At 48.8% G+C, this 18,066-nt stretch overlaps 1 protein-coding gene across 1 annotated transcript in view; it reads right to left on the bottom strand.

Annotated features, from left to right (window-relative positions):
* Nucleotides 1–2,482: 2,482 nt before the first annotated feature.
* The window catches only part of NCAN (neurocan), a 40,989-nt gene continuing 25,405 nt past the window's right edge, over nt 2,483–18,066 (bottom strand). Inside the window, exons 11-15 of the mRNA XM_010386705.2 lie at nt 16,200–16,358; nt 13,939–14,021; nt 9,279–9,423; nt 5,853–6,035; nt 2,483–4,950 (exon numbers count right to left, since the gene is read on the bottom strand). Coding sequence (XP_010385007.1) covers nt 4,805–4,950; nt 5,853–6,035; nt 9,279–9,423; nt 13,939–14,021; nt 16,200–16,358 — 716 coding nt within the window. The 3' untranslated portion in view covers nt 2,483–4,804. The remainder of the gene's footprint in view (nt 4,951–5,852; nt 6,036–9,278; nt 9,424–13,938; nt 14,022–16,199; nt 16,359–18,066) is intronic.

Raw genomic sequence — 18,066 nt, 5'->3', positions numbered from 1 at the left:
TAATGGTGGACATTTATATTGTTTTCAATATTTTTCTGTTTGAAGTTAAGTATCCACATCATCACTCACAAGTTCAAGTATAACTGGAGGGTGATATCAGAAGTTGTTTGTTCAAAGGTTCAAAACTCCCCATTTACTTTCTTTTTTTTAAAAATAGAGTTTTGCTCTTGTTGCCCAGGCTGTAGTACAATGGCACAGTCTCGGCTCACCTCAACCTCTGCTTCCCAGGTTCGAGCGATTCTCCTGCCTCAGCCTCCGAAGTAGCTGGGATTACAGGCACCTGCCACTACGCCCAACTAATCTTTGTATTTTTAGTAGAGATGGGGTTTTACCATGTTGGTCAGGTTGGTCTCGAACTCCTGACCTCAGGTGATCCACGTGCCTCGGCCTCCTACAGTGCTGGTATTACAGGCATGAGCCACTGCGCCCAGCCTAAAACTTGCCATTTTCATAGTGATTTCCACGTTTTCTTAGAGATGGGGCAATTTATACTTCACAAGTAATAGATATACTCACTTGGCTGGGCATGGTGGCTCACGGCTGTAATCCCAACACTTTGGGAGGCCGAGACAGGTGGATCACCTGAGGTCAGGAGTTCAAGACTAGCCTGGCCAACATGGTAAAACCCCATCTCTACCAAAAATACAAAAATTAGCCTAGCATGGTGGCAGGCACCTGTAATCCTGACTACTTGGGAGATTGAGGCAGGAGAATCACTTGAACCAAGGAGGTGGAGGTTACAGTGAGCTGAGATCACGCCACTGTACTCCAGCCTGGGCGACAGAGTGAGACTCCTTCTCAAAAAAAAAAAAAAAAAAAAAGGTACTCACCTGTTCCACACATCCTCATCAGCCTCATGTCTTGTCACTTTTTATTTTTGTCAGTCGGATAGGTGAAAAATGTATCTCACTGTGACTGTTGCTTGCGATTCTATTTGTGAGGTTGAACATCTCCAACCATCACCACCAACTTTGACCTTAGGTGCAGGTGGTCGAGCAAATTGTAAATCATTCATAGTTCAAGCACATTATCATCTTTGATGTATGCAAGGATCTCTCTCTCTCTTTTTTTTTTTAAGATGGAGATCAGTCCATCACCCAGGTTGGAGTGCAATGGCGTGACCTTGGCTCACTGCAACCTCCACCTCCTGGGTTCAAGTGATTCTCCTGCATTAGCCTCCTGAGTAGCTGGGATTACAGGTGTGCATCACCACGCATGGCTAATTTTTGTATGTTTAGTACAGACAGGGTTTCACCATGTTGGCCAGGCTGGTCTTGAACTCCTGGCCCCGTGTGATCTGCTCACCTTAGCCTCCCAAATTGCTGGGATTACAGGGGTGAGCCACCAGGCCCAACCATCTTTTGTTACATTTGTTTATTCTCGTATATTTTTATGCCCTTCCTTGTGAATCTAGATGTTCTTGCAAAATGTGTATTATTTTATTGAGTCTATGTTGTAGTTTTAGAGCTGCTATTTCCTTTTTGTAAACATTTTCTTTATATCTTTTGCCTGCCTGGCTACTGGATTTGTCTTTTTCCTATTGATTTGTGTGAGCCCTTCATTTTTTTCTTTTTCTTTTCTTTTTTTTTTTTTTTGAGACAAAGTCTCTGTTGCCAGGCTAGAGTACAGTGGCATGATCTCAGCTCACTGCAACTTCTGCCTCCTTGGTTCAAGTGATTCTCCTGCCTCAGCCTCCTGAGTAGCTAGGGCTACAGACGCATGCCACCATGGCCAGCTAATTTTTGGGTTTTTTTGTTTTTTGTTTTTTTTTTTTTTGAGACAGAGTCTTGCTCTGTCGCCCAGGCTGGAGTGCAGCAGCGCGATCTTGGCTCACTGCAAGCTCCGCCTCCCGGGCTCACGCCATTCTCCTGCCTCAGCCTCCCGAGTTGCTGGGACCACAAGCGCCCGCCACTATGCCCGGCTAATTTTTTGTATTTTTAGCAGAGATGGGGTTTCACCGTGTTAGCCAGGATGGTCTCGATCTCCTGACCTCGTGATCCGCCCGCCTCGGCCTCCCAAAGTGCTGGGATTACAGGCATGAGCCACCACACCCGGCTTAATTTTTGTATTTTTAATAGAGATGAGGTTTCACCATGTTAGCCAAGATGGTCTGGATCTCTTGACCCTGTGATCCGCCCAGCTTGGCCTCCCAAGGTGCTGGGCGCATGAGCCACCGCGCCTGCTCCCTTCTGCGAGAGGACTTTTGCTTTTGCTCTTTCCTCTGAGTGGAATGCCTTTCCTTTCTTTCCCTCCTCATCTACTTAATGTGACTTCTCGTTTATATTCTATTCCTCTCCTCTGGGAAGCCTTCTCTGACCACCCACTAAAGACCAAATATTCTCTGTTCACCACTATCTCCCCAGCACCCAGTACAGTGCCTGGATCACAATAGCTTCTCGGTAAATACTTGCTGAATCAATGAATGAATGAATGAATGAATGAATGAATGAATGAATGAAAGTATCAGGTGGTGACAGGCAGGTTGAACTGTTAAAAAATTTATTAAAATGTCCAAGAAGTACATTAATATCCACAGTGTCAGATACCACAGACCCACAGAACACTGCAGCTCACAGCAAAACCAGCAGGACCCAAAGCCGTACACACGCACACACACTCATGTGTGCCACGCACATGGCACACGCAGACACACACGCACATCCCAAAGGGAAAGATCAAAAGACAAACCACCCACTTTAGAAAAGACCAGAGCCCCCTCCCACCGTGGAGCCGAGGTGGGGGCAGGGCAAATGGCTGAGGGGCGCAAGGGCAGGCAGCATAAACCAGGACCCCCCAAAAAACATTGCATTCCCAGACCCCTGCATCCCCAGCCCCCCACAAACAAAGGAAAATTTTTGTGTGACATGGATGACCAAAGATGTGTTATTATTATTATTTTAAACTAAGAAGAGTTATCAAAGTAAGAAGACAAACCTGTATCCCTGGGTTTTCTGAATAATAACCATAATAAGATAGATGTCTACAGGGAGGAAGATTGAAGACAAAGATAAGGGTTCAGTTTACACTTCTTAACCATTTCCTAAATGTGTATGAGGGTGCAATTATGTTTCAGTCTCCTCTCCAGAGTCCAGAGCAGGATTTGGGTCAGAGCCAAGACAGGAGTTGGCTCTGACTTCTGGATTTGGAGTAAGGATTTGGTGATGGAGATAAAGTATAAGGAGAGCCAGAGTAAGGATTTGGTCCAGGAAACAGGACCAAATCCTTACTCCTGTCGTGGTTGTGACTTCAAGCCAGTACCTTTCCTTTATATCTGAGCCTCAGTTTCACTGTGTGTAAAATGGTAAAGTAACAGTTTCTAAGTCAATGGGCTATTGAGAAAATTCAAGGAGATTATATGTAAATCCTTAGCGTGGTGTCTACTTCTTAGTTGTCAATGGTCATTATTACTTCCCAGAAGGGATTCAGGCTCAATTAACACATTTCTTTCTTTCCTGAACCCCTAGGAGGTCCATGCATTTTCTTATTTTTCTTTCCTGAAGAGGGCCATTCTCCACGGTGTTTTTAACCCTAATCCACAGATTTTACCCAGACTGCTGAAAGTGGGTAACAGACATGGAGGAAAAGCTGTGGATCTTTCCTGCCAGAGATGAGGGAACTGGATCCTGGCCTCTGGTGTGGAGAGACCTTCCACAGGTTGCACATTTGGGGGAGGAAGACAAGGTGAGTTCTTTGCCACTTAAAAAATTAAAATCTACAAGAGAAAAATGTGTATGTGTGTGTGTGTGTGTGTGTTTCAGTTTTAACACTGAGCATCTCTCTACAATATGACCACAGGTAGGTGTCACTACTTCAAGTTTTAAGTGTTTCTAGACCACCAGGCAATGGCCAGGGAAAAAGGTGGGGTGGGGCAGGGGTGGGACCCAGGGCAGGGGCACTACCAATGTCTGCTTGAGGACTGGGTATGGGCACTGGGCTAGAAAACTTGGCAGCACCTCCTTGGTCCAGGAAGGAGGTTCTTTGTCTCCCTGAGAGATGGAGGGGGAAGAAATCTGGGCTCATCTAGCCCTAAATATCCTCTCGTCTATTTGTGTGAAAGAGATTAATCACACATGCAGAACCACCAAATCTCGGCACTGGACTAGACCTGGAAGGGTTAGCAATATACTCTCCCTCCATCACCTACATATTGCTTTGCTTATTCTCACTCCTAACTCTGAAGGCATGGAGGGAGGTTGTCCTAAAAAGATCCCTAAAACGCAGTACATCGGATTTCCACACTATATGTGTTTATCCACCAAGACCAAAGACGGAACTTGGGCTGAAGCCCAGGGTAAAGGGAGAGCTGTTGTCAAGTTCAAAAACAGTGTGCTTCTGTGTAGCCTTCTATTCCCAAAGCTAATGACCCTACGTCCAGGTTTCTTCCTGGATTTAGGAATTCAGCCAACATTGACTAAGTCTGAATTTCTGGTGTGAAAAGCAATTCCTTCATGTGAATGCAAACATACACTCATGCACCCTCATCAAGGCCTGCTTCAATCAGCCTGGCAAACAAGAGACCAGACCGATGAGCTTTGCTACTTGTGCTTCCCTCAGCTGGGAGACGCTCCCAGAGTTCAGCCAGACAAGAATGGACTTTTCAGACACCTGGCTCCACCTGCCAAGAGGATCTTGCGTACGTAAAAAAAAGGGAAGAGGAGCTTTGTACAAAGGATAATGTGTGGGGGGATGTGGTTTGGGGTTCGGGGACTTCTGGACTCTCTTGTTTCTCTGGGTTCTGTCTCCCCAGGGGAAGGCTCCAGAGGAGGTGTGGGAAAGGTGTTGTGCTTTCTTTTTTTCTGGTTCTTCAGCAGAAATTTCCTTCATCCTTCTCCCAGTCCTCCGTCGGGTGTTTCTTGTGTTTTCTGCGTTCCTTGCGGGATTTGTGGTGGTGATGCTGGTGGTGGTGTTGGTGGTGGTGGTGGTGTCGCCGCATCCGATGTGAACGTCTGGCTGCAGGGAAGTGAGGGAGGACAGGGAAGGGACAAAAGGTGGTGAGAAGCAGGTGGCCTGATGCAGTGGGTCTCCTCAGGAGAGAAACTAGAGGAAAGCGGCCAGACATGCGGGCTCATCTCTGTCATCCCAGCACTTTGGGAGGCCAAAGTGGAAGGATCTCTTGAAGCCAGGAGTTTGAGACCAGCCTGGGCAACATAGCAAGACCCTGTCTCTACCAAAATCAAAAAATTAGCCAGGCATGGTGGCACATGCCTGTAGTCCCAGCTATTTGGGAGGCTGAGTTGGGAGGATCCCTTGAGCCTGGGAGGATAAGGCTACAGTGAGCTGTGATTGAGCCTTGCACTCTGGCCTGGGCAACAGAGTGAGACTCTGTTCCAAAAAAAAACAAAAAAAAAAAAAACCAGGCCGGGTGTGATAGCTCACGCCTGTAATCCCAGCACTTTGGGAGGCTGAGGCGGGCAGATCACCTGAAGTTAGGAGTCCGAGACCAGCCTGGCCAACATAGCGAAACCCTGTCTCTACTAAAAATACGAAAATTAGATGGGCATGGCAGTGAACACCTGTGATCCCAGCTACTCAGGAGGCTGAAACACAAGGATTGCTTGAATCCGGGAGGTTTCAGTGAGCTGAGATTGTGCCACTGCACTCCAGCCTGGGCAACAGAGCAAGACTCCATCTCAAACACACACACGCGCGCACACACACACACACACACACACGCACACACACACACACAAATGAAGGAAACATCAGACAGGCTGGTAAGTTCTCACTTATCTGCAAGGCTGTATTATCAGGCAGACATTAAGCCAGATCAATGTGTGGAGTAATAGGATGTCTTAATTGGAAACTAGAAATACCAAAATCCTATGCTGAGGTCTCTGGGAGAAGCTACTTACGTTTGGTGCAGACAATTTGGGGCCTGTCCCACTTGCCATTGCTCCGGCATCGAATGGTGGCCACATGGTGCTGGGCAAATCCTTCATTGCACTGGTACCTTACAGTGGCATGGACATTGTACTTGGCCTTGCGGGTACCGATGAGTGAGGCATTCTCCACTGCTGGAGGGGGACCACAGAGCACTGGGACAGAGGAATCTCCGGTGAGAGAGGTGCTCACATCTGGGCTAAGTTGTTGTATGAGACAGAGTTTTGTTCTGTCACCTAGGCTGGAGTGCAGTGACGCACTCTTGCCTCACTGCAACCTCCGCCTCTCTGATTCAAGCAATTCTCCTGCCTCAGCCTTCCAAGTAGCTGGGATTACAGGCACTGGCCTGTAATCCACACCTGGCTAATTTTTGTATATATTTTTTCTTGTTTTCAGACAGAGTCTCACTCTGTCTCCCAGACTGGAGTGCAGTGGCGTGATCTCAGCTCACTGCAATCCCTGCCTCCCAGTACTCAAGTGATTCTCCTGCCTCAACCTCCCGAGGAGCTGGGATTACAGACATGCACCACCATGCCTGGTTAATTTTTGTATTTTTAGTAGAGACTCGGTTTCATCATGTTGGCCAGGCTGGTCTTGAACTCCTGACCTCAGATGATCTGCCCAGCTTGGCCTCCCAAAGTGCTGGGATAACAGGCGTGAGGCACTGTGCCTGGTTCTTGTTGTTTTTAAAAGACGGTCTTCCTCTGTCGCCCAGGCTGGAGTGCAGTGGCACAATCACAGCTCACTGCAGCCTCAACCTCCCAGGCTCAAGGGATCCTCCCAACTCAGCCTCTCAAGTAGTTGAGACTACAGGTGCACACCACCAAACCTAGTTAATTTTTTGATTTTTTGTAAAGATGGGGTCCCACTATGTTGCCCAGGCTGGTTTTGAACCCATGGGCTCAAGCAATCCTCCCTCCTCAGCCTCCCAGAGTGCTGGGATGACAGGCATGAGCCACCATGCCTGGTGGCCGTAAACTTGTTTTGAGTTTTATTGGAAATGACACCCGCCTCAGCACGTCAACAGGTCTTTGCCCAGTTCTGATCTCATAGGACTGGAAGTGACTGTGTCTGTCTATCTCCTCTACCCAAATCAGCAGCTCCTTAGGGACAGCAACCTCCTGGCACACCTCACTATCTAATTCTTAGATAGTGCACAATGGGAGTGAAGGAGACAGAAGGCAAGAATAATTATCTGAGCAAATAAAAGGCTGGGTGCGGCAGCTCACACCTGTAATGCCAGCACTTTGGGAGGCTGAGGCGGAAGGATTGCTTCAGTCTGGGAGTTTGAGACCAGCCTGGGCAACACAGCAAGACCCTGTCTCTACAAAAAAATTTAAAACTAAGGTCTGGGAGTGGTGGCTCACACTTGTAATCCCAGCACTTTGGAAGGCCGAGGTGGGCGGATCACAAGGTCAGGAGATCGAGACCATCCTGGCTAATACGGTGAAACCCCAAAATACAAAAAATTAGCCAGGCGTGGTGGCGGGCGCCTGTAGTCTCAACTGCTGGGAGGCTAAGGCAGGAGAATGGCATGAACCTGGGAGGCAGAGCTTGTAGTGAGCCAAGATCGCGCCACTGCACTCCAGCCTGGGTGACAGAGCAAGACTCCGTCTCATAAATAAATAAATAAATAAGCCAGGCATGGTGGTGTGCACTCGTAGTCCCAGCTACTGGTAAGACTGAGGTAGGAGGATTACTTGAGCCCTGGAGTTCAAGTGATCTGCAGTGAGCCGTGATAATGCCACTGTACTCCAGCCTGGGCAAGATCGCAAGACCCTGTTACAAAACTAAATACATGAATAAATGGGGAGGGGGGAGGATGTGAAAACTGACAAAGAAATGGAAGCAAACACGAACAAAAGTATAAGAGAAAGGTGGACATACAAATGTATACAAATGATTTCTTTCATATATAAAGATCTCTTAAAAATCAGCAAGATCATCAAGTCAGTTCATAGGGAAAGAAATACATACCAACAGCCTGTCAACATATAAACAACTGGTTAGGTCAGGCATGGTGGCTCACACCTGTAACCCCAGAACTTTGGGAGGCTGAGGCGGGCAGACTACTTAAGGTCAGAAGTTTGAGACCAGCCTGGTCAACATGGTGAAACCCCATCTCCACTAAAAATTAAAAAAAAAAAATTAGCCAGGTATGGTGTATGCCCGTAATCCCAGCTACTCGGGAGGCTGAGGCAGGAGAATCGCTTGAACCTGGGAGGCGGAGGTTGCAGTGAGCTGAGACTGTAACACTGCACTCCAGCTTGGATGACAGAGTGAGACTCCACCTCAAACAAACAAACAAAAAACAATTGGTTATTCTCATCCTTAAAGGCATGCAAACTAAGATAACAATGAGATACTATTTTTCCTCACTTAGATGAACAAAGAACAAAAGTTTGAGAATGTGCAGAGTTGGCAAGGGTGGGAGGAAACAAGCACTCTCACACGCTGATGGAAAGTGAGAACTGGCTGGGCTGACATTTACCAACTTAAAAAGATGAAAGCCAGGTGTGGTGGCTCATGCTTGTAATCCCTGCCCTTTGGGAGGCCGAGGTGGGTGGATCACCTGAGGTCAGGAGTTCGAGACCACCCTGCCCAACATGGCAAAACCCCCGTCTCTACTAATAATATAAAAATCAGCTGGGCGTGGTGGCATACACCTGTAATACCAGCTTCTTGGGAGGCTGAGGCAGGAGAATCACTTGAACCTGGGAGGTGGAGGTTGAAGTGAGCCAAGATCACGCCACTGCACTCTAGCCTGGGCAACAAGAGTAAAACTGTCTCCAAAAACATAAATAAATAAATAAAAATAAAATAAGAATAAATTAAAAAATATATATATATAATGCTATCCACCTCGGCCTCCCAAAGTGTTGGGATTATAGGTGTTAGCCACCCCGCATGGCCTATTTCCAGAACTTTTTCATCACGACACACCAAAATTCTGCATCCATTGAGCACTAGTGACTCCCTCTTCTCCCGACCCCTATGCCCTGGCAAACACTAATCTACTTCCTCTATCTAAATTTGCCTACTCTGAATGCTTCATGAAAAAAAAAAAAATGAATCAAGCCTGGGCACAATGGCTTATGGATATGATCTCAGCACTTTGAGAGGCTGAGGCAGGCAGATTACTTGAGCCCAGGAGTTTAAGACCAGCCTGGGCAACATGGCAAAACCCCATCTCTACAAAAAAATACAAAAATTATCTGGGCATGTTGGTGCATGCCTATAGTCCCAGCTACACGGGAGGCTGAGGCAGGAGGATCGCTTGAGCCCAGGAGGTGGAGGCTGTGATGAGCCATGATTATGCCACTGCATTCCAGCCTGGGCAACAGAGAACCAGTGTGCAAAAGTGACAGAGAGGAAAAGGAGCAGGGGGCACCGCATACCTGTGCCCTTCTTGCAGACATAGGGTAGATTGTAGTTGCAGGGGACATCGTTCCAGCGCCCGCTTTCATGTGCCACCATCACCACACAGTCCTCGCCACCCGCAAAGAAATTGTCCGGCTGGTTCTCTCGCCAGTTCTCGAATTGCTGCAGGAATAGGGGGCAGGGAGTTGTTCAGGGGACCTCTGTTCCAGCCCAGGTTCTGGCACTTCCTGCTGTGGGATTCCCCTGGCCAGACCCCTCAAACTCACAGGGATTCAGTGTTCCCATCTCTACAATGGCCACTGTCCTGCCCATCCTGAGGGGGGCCACCACTGTCATCCAAGCCACCATTCCTGTGGCTCGGAGGCTGCATCATCCCTCTCCCTGGTCCTCCTGCCTCCCTGGGTGCCTGGCCGCACCCAGTGCATTTTCAACATGAATCAGTGTTAGATAAATGGTGGGCCAAGGCCTGGCCTGGTGGCTCACGCCTGTAATCCCAGCACTTTGGGAGGCCACGGTGGGCAGATCACCTGAGGTCAGGAGTTCGAGACCTGCCTGGTTAATATGGTGAAACACTGTTGCCACTAAAAATAAAAAAAAAATTAGCCAGGTGTGGTGATGTGCGCCTGTAATCCCAGCAGGACAATTTCTTGAACCCAAGAGGCAGAAGTTGCAGTGAGCCAAGATTGCGCTATGGCACTCCAGCCTGGGCGACAAGACCGAGACTCCGTCTCAAAAAAAAAAAAAAAAAAAAAAGATAGAAAAGATAAATGGTGGGACAAATGGTGATCTCAGCCCGAAGTCCAGGAGGACTTCCCTAAGGAGGCAATGTGAGAGTTAAAGAATCAAAGACGGTAAGGATTCAAGGCCGGGCACGGTGGCTCACGTCTGTAATCCCAGCACTTTGAGAGGCCAAGAGGGGCAGATCACTTGAGGTCAGGAGTTCAGGACCACCTTGGACAACAAGGTGAAACCTTGTATCTAATAAAATACAAAAATTAGTCAGGCATGATGGTGCACGCCTGTAGTCCCAAGCTACTCAGGAGGCTGAAGCAGGAGAATCGCTTGAGCCTGGGAGGCAGAGGTTGCAGTGAGCTGGGTTGCACCACTGAACTCCAGCCTGGATGACAGAGTGAGACTCTGTCTCAAAAAAAAAAAAAAAAAAAAAAGTAGTAAGGGTTCGGACAGGGAACAGTATTCCTAGCAAAGGGAACCACCAGTGTGAAGGCTCAGAGGCAGGACTGAACTTGAACTTGTTCTGCTTGAGGAACAGACAAAGCCTAGTGAGGCTGGAGCTGTGTGATGGGGTTGGGATATGCTCAGAGAGTGGAGAGGGACCAGATCTTGCATTAGAGGAAAGGAGGTGAATTTTTAGAAACTGTGGCAAAATATATATAGCACAAAATTCCTAAAAAACCATTTTTGTTTTGTTTTGTTTTGTTTTGAGACAGAGCCCAGGCGGGAGCGCAGTGGTGCGATCTTGCTCACTGCTACCTCCACCTCCCGGGTCCTGGTTCAAGTAATTCTCCTGCCTCAGCCTCCTGAGTAGCTGGGATTACAGGCATGCGCCACCATGCCCAGCTAATTTTTGTATTTTTAGTAGAGACGGGGTTTCACCATGTTGGCCAGGCTGGTCTTGAACTCCTGACCTTGCAATCCACCCACCTTGGCCTCCCAAACTGCCGAAATTACAGGCTTGAGCCACCGCACCCAGCCAATTTTAACCATTTTTACATGTGCAGTTTATTTTTATTTTTATTTTTTTGAGACAGAGTCTGTATTACTCAGGCTGGAGTGCAGTGGTGCGACCTTGGCTCACTGCAATTTCTGCCTCCCAGGTTCAAGAGGTGGTGTGCAGTTTAATACATTAATTACATTCACAATGTTGCATAACCATCACCATTATTTCCAGAACTTTTTTTTGAGATGGAGTCTCTCTCTGTCGCCCAGGCTGGAGTGCAGTGGTGTGATCTTGGCTCACTGCAACCTCCAGTTTCCGGGTTCAAGCAATTCTCCTGCCCCAGCCTCTGAGTAGCTGGGATTACATGTGCGCTCCACCACGCCCAGCTAATTTTTGTAATTTTAGTAGACACAGGGTTGCACCTGACCAATAGGTCAGGCTGGTCTTGAACTCCTGACCTTGTGATCCACCTACCTCGGCCTCCCAAAGTGTTGGGATTACAGGCGTGTGCCACCCCGCGTGGCCTATTTCCAGAACTTTTTCATCACGACACAACAAAATTCTGTCCCCATTGAGCACTAGTGACTACCCCTTCTCCTGACCCCTAGCCCCTGGCAAACACTAATCTACTTCCTGTCTCTAAATTTGCCTACTCTGAATGCTTCATGAAAAAAAAAAAAAAATCATAGAACAGCTGGTCTTTTATGCTTGGCTCATTCCATGTTTTGTTTATTATTTTATTTTATTTTATTTTGGAGCCCGAGTCTCGCTCTGTCTCAATTTTTGAATTTTTTGTAGAGATGGAGTTTCGCCATGTAGCCCAGGCTGGTCTCGAACTCCCAACTTTAGGTGATCCACTCGCCTTGGCCTCCCAAAGTGCTGGGATTACAGGCATGAGCCACCCACCGCACCCAGCCTGTTTTGTTTTGTTTTGTTTGAGACAGCATCTTGCTCTGTCACCCAGGCTGGAGTGCAGTGGTGCAATCTTAGCTCACTGGAGCCTCGAACTCCTGGGCTCCAGCGATCCTCCTACTTTGGCCTCCCCAAAGTGCTAGGACTACAGGTGTGAGCCACCACACCCAGCCTCTTTTTCTTTCTTAGTATAAAATTTTTTTGTTTTGTTTTGTTTTGTTTTTTAGAGATGGAGTCCTGCTCTGTTGCCCAGGCTGGAGTGCAGTGATGTGATCTCGTCTCACTGCAACCTCTGCCTCCCGGGTTCAAGTGATTCTCCTGCCTCAGACTCCCAAGTAGCTGAGATTACAGGTGGGCACCACCATGCCCAGCTAATTTTTGTATTTTTAGTAGAGATGGGGTTTTACCACGTTGGCCAGGCTGTTCTGGAACTCCTGACCTCAAGTGATGTGCCTGCCTCAGCCTTCCAAAGTGCTGGGATTACAGGCGTGAGCCACTGTGCCCGGCCTGTTTGTATAAATTTAAAGGGTACAAGCGCAATTTTATTACACGCATATGCATATAATAAAATATATATTGTCTACTGGCAAAGTCTTGGCTTTTAGTGTATCCATGACCTGAATAATGTACATTTTTGTACCAGTTTGAATCTCTGTTTTCAATTCTTCTGAGTATGTACCTAGGAGTAGAATTGCTGGGTCATATGGTAACTCTTATGTTTAACTTTTTATTTTTATTTTTATATTTTTAGAGACGGGGGTCTCACTGTGTTGCCCAGGCTGGATTCCAATTCCTAGGCTTAAGTGATCATCCCGCCTCAGCTTCCCGAGTAGCTGAGACTACAGGCGTGTACCACTGTACCCAGTTTCTATGTTTAACTGTGTGAGGAACAGCCAGATTTTTACACAGTGGGAGAAGGGGAATTTTTATCTTGAGAACAATGGAGAGTCTGGAAGGGCTTGAAGCAGGGAGGATGCTGAGCTAATATGTTTTTAGAGACAGGGTCTTGCTGTGTCACCTAGGCTGGAGTGCAGTGATGTGATCACACGTCACTGCAGCCTTGAACTCCTGGACTCAAGTGATCCTCCTCAGTCTCCCAAAGTGCTTGGGATTACAAGCATGGGCCACCAGCCTGGCCTAGAAATTATATATATATACACATATATATATATATATAATTTTTTTATTTTATTTTATTTTTTTTTGAGACGGAGTCTTGCTCTGTCGTCCAAGCTGGAGTGCAGTGGTGCGATCTCAGCTCACTGCAAGCTCCGCCTCCCGGGTTCATGCCATTCTCCTGCCTCAGCCTCCCGAGCAGCTGGGACTGCAGGCGCCCGCCACCACGCCTGGCTATTTTTTTGTATTTTGTAGTAGAGATGGGGTTTCACCATGTTAACCAGGATGGTCTCAATCTCCTGACCTCGTGATCTGCCCACCTTGGCCTCCCAAAGTGCTGGGATTACAGGCATGAGCCATCACGCCCGGCATATATATATATATATATATTGTTTTTTGAGACAGAATCTCGTTCTATCATCACCTAGGCTGAAGTGCAGTGACGTGATTTCGGCTCACTTCAACCTCCACCCCACAAGTTCAAGCAATTCTCGCACCTCAGCCTCCCGAGTAGCTGGGATTAGAGGCATATGCTGCCACGCCCAGCTAATTTTTATATTTTTAGTAGAGACAGGGTTTCACCATGTTGGCCAGGCTGGTCTCAAGTGATTACCTCACCTTGGCCTCCCAAAGTGCTGGGATTACAGGTGTGAGCCTCCATGCCCAGCCTAGAAATGAGAATATTTGAGAGACTATGGCTGGGGGACCAGGCAAAGTGAGTAGGGGAGGCGTCAGACCCTAGTCTCAGGTTTGTAACCTCTGCAGCTGGGTGGGCGTGGTCTGTTTACCTGAGCTGGGGAAGTCAGGGGAGAAGGCCTTTACTTGAAGCTCCTTTGCCAACTCCAGCATCTTAGAGCCACTAGAGACCTTTGACACCCAATTGCGACAACTTTGCACAAAAGGGCAAACTGAGGCCAGATGTCAGGCCTGATGCAGCTCAGCAGCCTAGGCCTGCAGCCCCCACCACTCACCAGCCCGGTGTTGTCCGTCCATTGGAAATCCCTCTCCACGATCCTGTCGTTCAGGCCGATCCACGTGTTTTCGTGCCCAAAGCCTGCAGGGTCGGGGGTTGTGGGTCTGGGTGTTCACCCATGCCTCTTCCAGCCCAGGGCAGAGGCACAGGTGAGGTGGGGTAGGGTGTGGGAGGAAAGAATTCCTCACCTTCCCCAGTCTGGAGGTGGGCTGGGTGGGGGGAAAGATCTAGAAGGTGGAAATCAAGGGGGAAGAGGAGGGTACAGGGATGGAGGAGGATCCAGAGCCCCTTCCTCAGCCTCTCTATGGGCTGGGGGCCGGGTGAGGTATGTGTGGGAGGGGAAGACCCAGTCCATTCCTCAGCCTGGAGGTGGGCTGGAGGTTGAGGTGGAGAGTGAGGGAGATAGAAGTGAAGTTTACAGACGTTAGAGGACACAGGTGCCCTCCCCCAGTCTCTGTAAGAGCTGGAGAAGGGAAGTGGGGGGAGGGAGAAGGAGAGAGAAGAGGGGGAGGAGGGAGAGGAGAAAGGAGGAGGAGTGAAAGGGAGGAGGGGCAGGAGTAGGAAGAAGGATGGGGAGGAAGGAGGAGGAATGGAAGGGAGGAGGAGCAGGAGGGAGGAGGGGGAGGAATAAGAGGAGGAGGGGGAGGAGAAAGAAGGAGAAAGATCAGTGGAAGAGGGAGGGGGAGGAGTGAGAGGAAGGATGGGGAAGAGAAAGGAGGAGGAAGATGAGTGGAAAGAGGAGGCAGAGGAATGGGAGGGAGGAGGGAGAGAAGAGGAAGGAGAAAGGAGGAGAAAGATGAATGGAAGGAGGAGGGGAGGAGTTGGAGGGAGGAGGGAGAGGAATGGGAGGGAGGATGGGGAGGAGAAAGGAGGAGGAGTGGAAGGGAAGAGGAAGAGCAAGAGGGAAGGGGGAGGAAAGGGAAGGAGGCGGAGTAGAAGGGAGGAGGCCTGGGGAGGAGCATAAGGGAGGAGGAGACGAATGGGAGGAGGAGGAGGCAGGATGAGGAGGAGAAAGAAGGAAGAAGATGAGTGGAAGGAGGAGGGGAGGGAAGGGGAAGGAAAAGAGAGAGGAGGATGAGGAATGGGAGGAGGAGAGGGAGGAGGGTAGGGAGGATGAAGAGGAGAAAGGAGGTGGAAGATGAGTGGAAGGAGGAGGAGGGGGAGGGAGAAGGGGAGGACTAGGAGGAGGAGAAAGAATGGGAGGAGGAGGGAGGAAGAGGAGTGGAAGGAGGAGGGGAAGAAGTGGGAGGGAAGATGGGGAGGTAGGAGGGAGAGCAAGGAGGAGGAGGGTCAGGGGACAGGCATGAACCCCTCTCCCAGCTTCAGTGTAGGCTGCAGGTGCGTCCTCACCCCACCCTCCGAAAGCAAGGACTCTGGCTACCCTCTTTTAGGGGGGTGAGGCATGGGAAGAACTGGAATTAGGCCCAGGCTATGCCAGGGTTTGTGGCTAGAAGAAGCAGGAATAAACCCAGGCACTGTCACATCTTTGCAGAAATGAGAAGTAGGGGACAGGAGACACCAGTGGGCGCTGGACGGGCAGACAGGTGAGAAGGCGCGAGCCAGTCGCTCAGGAGGGAGTGGCCTGGTGGGATACGTCAAGGAAAAAGAAACAAGCGAACCAGGGAAGGAAGAAACGGAGTCAATGAGGGATGGGATGGCGGCAAACGGAATAAACAGAATAAATGGATGGATGAGCAAAAGGCAGAGGGATAATGAATAAATCAATAAGTCCCAGATTACATGAATGCAACACTTGTCTCTCTCCTAGGTCTTTGCAAGGCTCATTCCTTATTTCATCCAACACATCACAGGTACTTCCCCCATCACCCTCCATCTCCTGGCCCTGTTTTGTTATCAGCACACATAGGATCCGTTGAATTACAGTATAGACTTATTCACTTAGATATTTACTTGTTTGTCTATATCCTCCCCAAGAAACGGTCACTCCCTGAGGACAGAGCAAAGTCAGCTTTGATCACTGCTGTGCTGTGTCAGTGTTCTTGGAATGGTGCCTGGCACACAGCAGGTACTCAGTAAATATTTGGTGAATGAATGAATGAATGAATGAAGTGAATGTATGAATTAACAAGTGAATTGACAGATTTCATGCATTAAGAAGTAGTCAGGGCTTGCGTTAATGAACACAGCTTTGGAAAGGTGACGTCTTGAAAACCAGGGAAGGGATGCCCTGGCAAAGGGCTACAAGTGCCACCCCTGCCCACCCTCCAGGCAGGTGGCCCCCTCCCCCAGAGCCCCTACTATTAATGAAGTTGTGCTCCTCTGGTGAGTGGACGCTGGTCAGGTGGCCGGAGCGGCGGCGGCAGTCCCTCTCGGCATCTTCCCATGCCCTCCGGTGGGCAAAATAGCGGTAACAGTGGCCCTGGAACTTGTGCCAGCCGCGGTCACAGCCCTCAGTGTCTGGGAGATGGGATAGGAGCGTGAGGGGGGTCTGGCCTTGGCCCAAGGCCTACCAGCGTGAGCACAGCTAGCCCACCAGAGAGAGGGCCCAATCCAAGGTCACTGCGAGGCGAGATCACCCCTCTCCCCATGCCTGGCCCCTCCTCCTGAGGCTCTGCTCTCCCGACCCTTTCACCTCCCATATTGACTTTTGTTTTTTTGGACAGGGTCTCACTCTATTGCCCAGGCTGGAGTGCAATGGCACAATCTCGGCTCACTGCTACCTCCGCCTACCACACTCAAGCAATCCTCCCACCTCAGCCTCCAGAGTAGCTGGGATTACAGGCATGTGCCATCATGTTCAGCTAATTTTTGTATTTTTAATAGAGATGGGGTTTCACCATGTTGGTCAGGTTGATCTCAAACTCCTGGCCTCAAGTGATCTGCCCACCTCAGCCTCCTAAAATGTTGGGATTACAACCGTGAGCCACCACACTGGCCAAATCTTAACGTCTTTTCTTTGTTTCTGGAAGAGATTTAAGTGGGAGATCAGTCCCTGACACCCCCTCTCATTCCAATGCTGAAGTCTCCTTCTCTGATGTCAGGGCTACATCCTTTGTATGGACATGGGAGCTCAGACATTTCTCCACAGAAGTCATACAAATGACCAACAAGCACATGAAAAGATGCTCATTGTCAATGTCGAAACCACCATGAGATACTTCACACCCACTAGGATGGAGATATATACATATATATATTTGGGATGGAGTCTCCCTCTGTCGCCCAGGCTGGAGTGCAATGTCTCGATCTTGGCTCACTGCAGGCTCCACCTCCCAGGTTCAAGCAATTCTTCTGCCTCAGCCTCCCGAGTAGCTGGGATTACAGGCGCGTGTCACCACGCCTGGCTAATTTTTGTAATTTTAGTAGAGACAGGGTTTCTCCATGTTGGCCAGGATGGTCTTGATCTCCTGACCTCAGATCTGCCCGCCTTGGCCTCCCAAAGTGCTGGGATTACATATAATTTTTTTAAAGGAAAAGTAGGCTAAGGATGGTGGCTCAGGCCTGTAATCTCAGCATTTTGGGAGGTCGAGGCTGGTGGATCACTTGAGGCCAGGAGTTCAAGACCAGCTTAGCCCCATCTCTACTAAAAATTCAAAAAAAAAAAAAAAATTGAGTCAGGTGTGGTGGTGGATGCCTATAGTCCCAGATACTGGGGAGGTTGAGGCATGAGAATCACTTGCACCGGGAGGTGGAGGTTGTAGTGAGCTGAGATCACACCACTGCACTCCAGCCTGGGTGACAGAGTGAGACTCTGTCTCAAAAAATAAAAATAAAAATAAATTAAAAAAATAAAAATTAGCCAGGCATGGTGGCACGAACCTGCAGTTCCAGCTACTGGGTAGGCTGAAGCAAGAGGACTGTTTGAGCCTGGGGGTTCAAGATGACAGTGAGCTATGATTGTACCACTGTACTTTCCAGCCTGAACACAGCGTGAGAAACTGTTTCAAAAAAAAAAAAAAAAAGACCAAGCACGGTGGCTCATGTTTGTAAGCCCAACACTTTGGGAGGCTGAGGCAGAAGGATTACATGAACCCAGTAGTTTGAGAGCAGCCTGGGCAACATGGCAAAACCCCATCTTTAAAAAAATAAAAAATAAATAAAAATAAATTAAACCTAGAGTTACCATATGACCCAGCAATTCCACGCATCCATCAAAACACGAATA

Source organism: Rhinopithecus roxellana, chromosome 8 (genome assembly GCF_007565055.1).
Source record: "Rhinopithecus roxellana isolate Shanxi Qingling chromosome 8, ASM756505v1, whole genome shotgun sequence".
In the NCBI taxonomy this organism is placed as follows: Eukaryota; Metazoa; Chordata; class Mammalia; order Primates; family Cercopithecidae; genus Rhinopithecus; species Rhinopithecus roxellana.
This window is presented reverse-complemented; position numbering and strand designations above follow the sequence as displayed.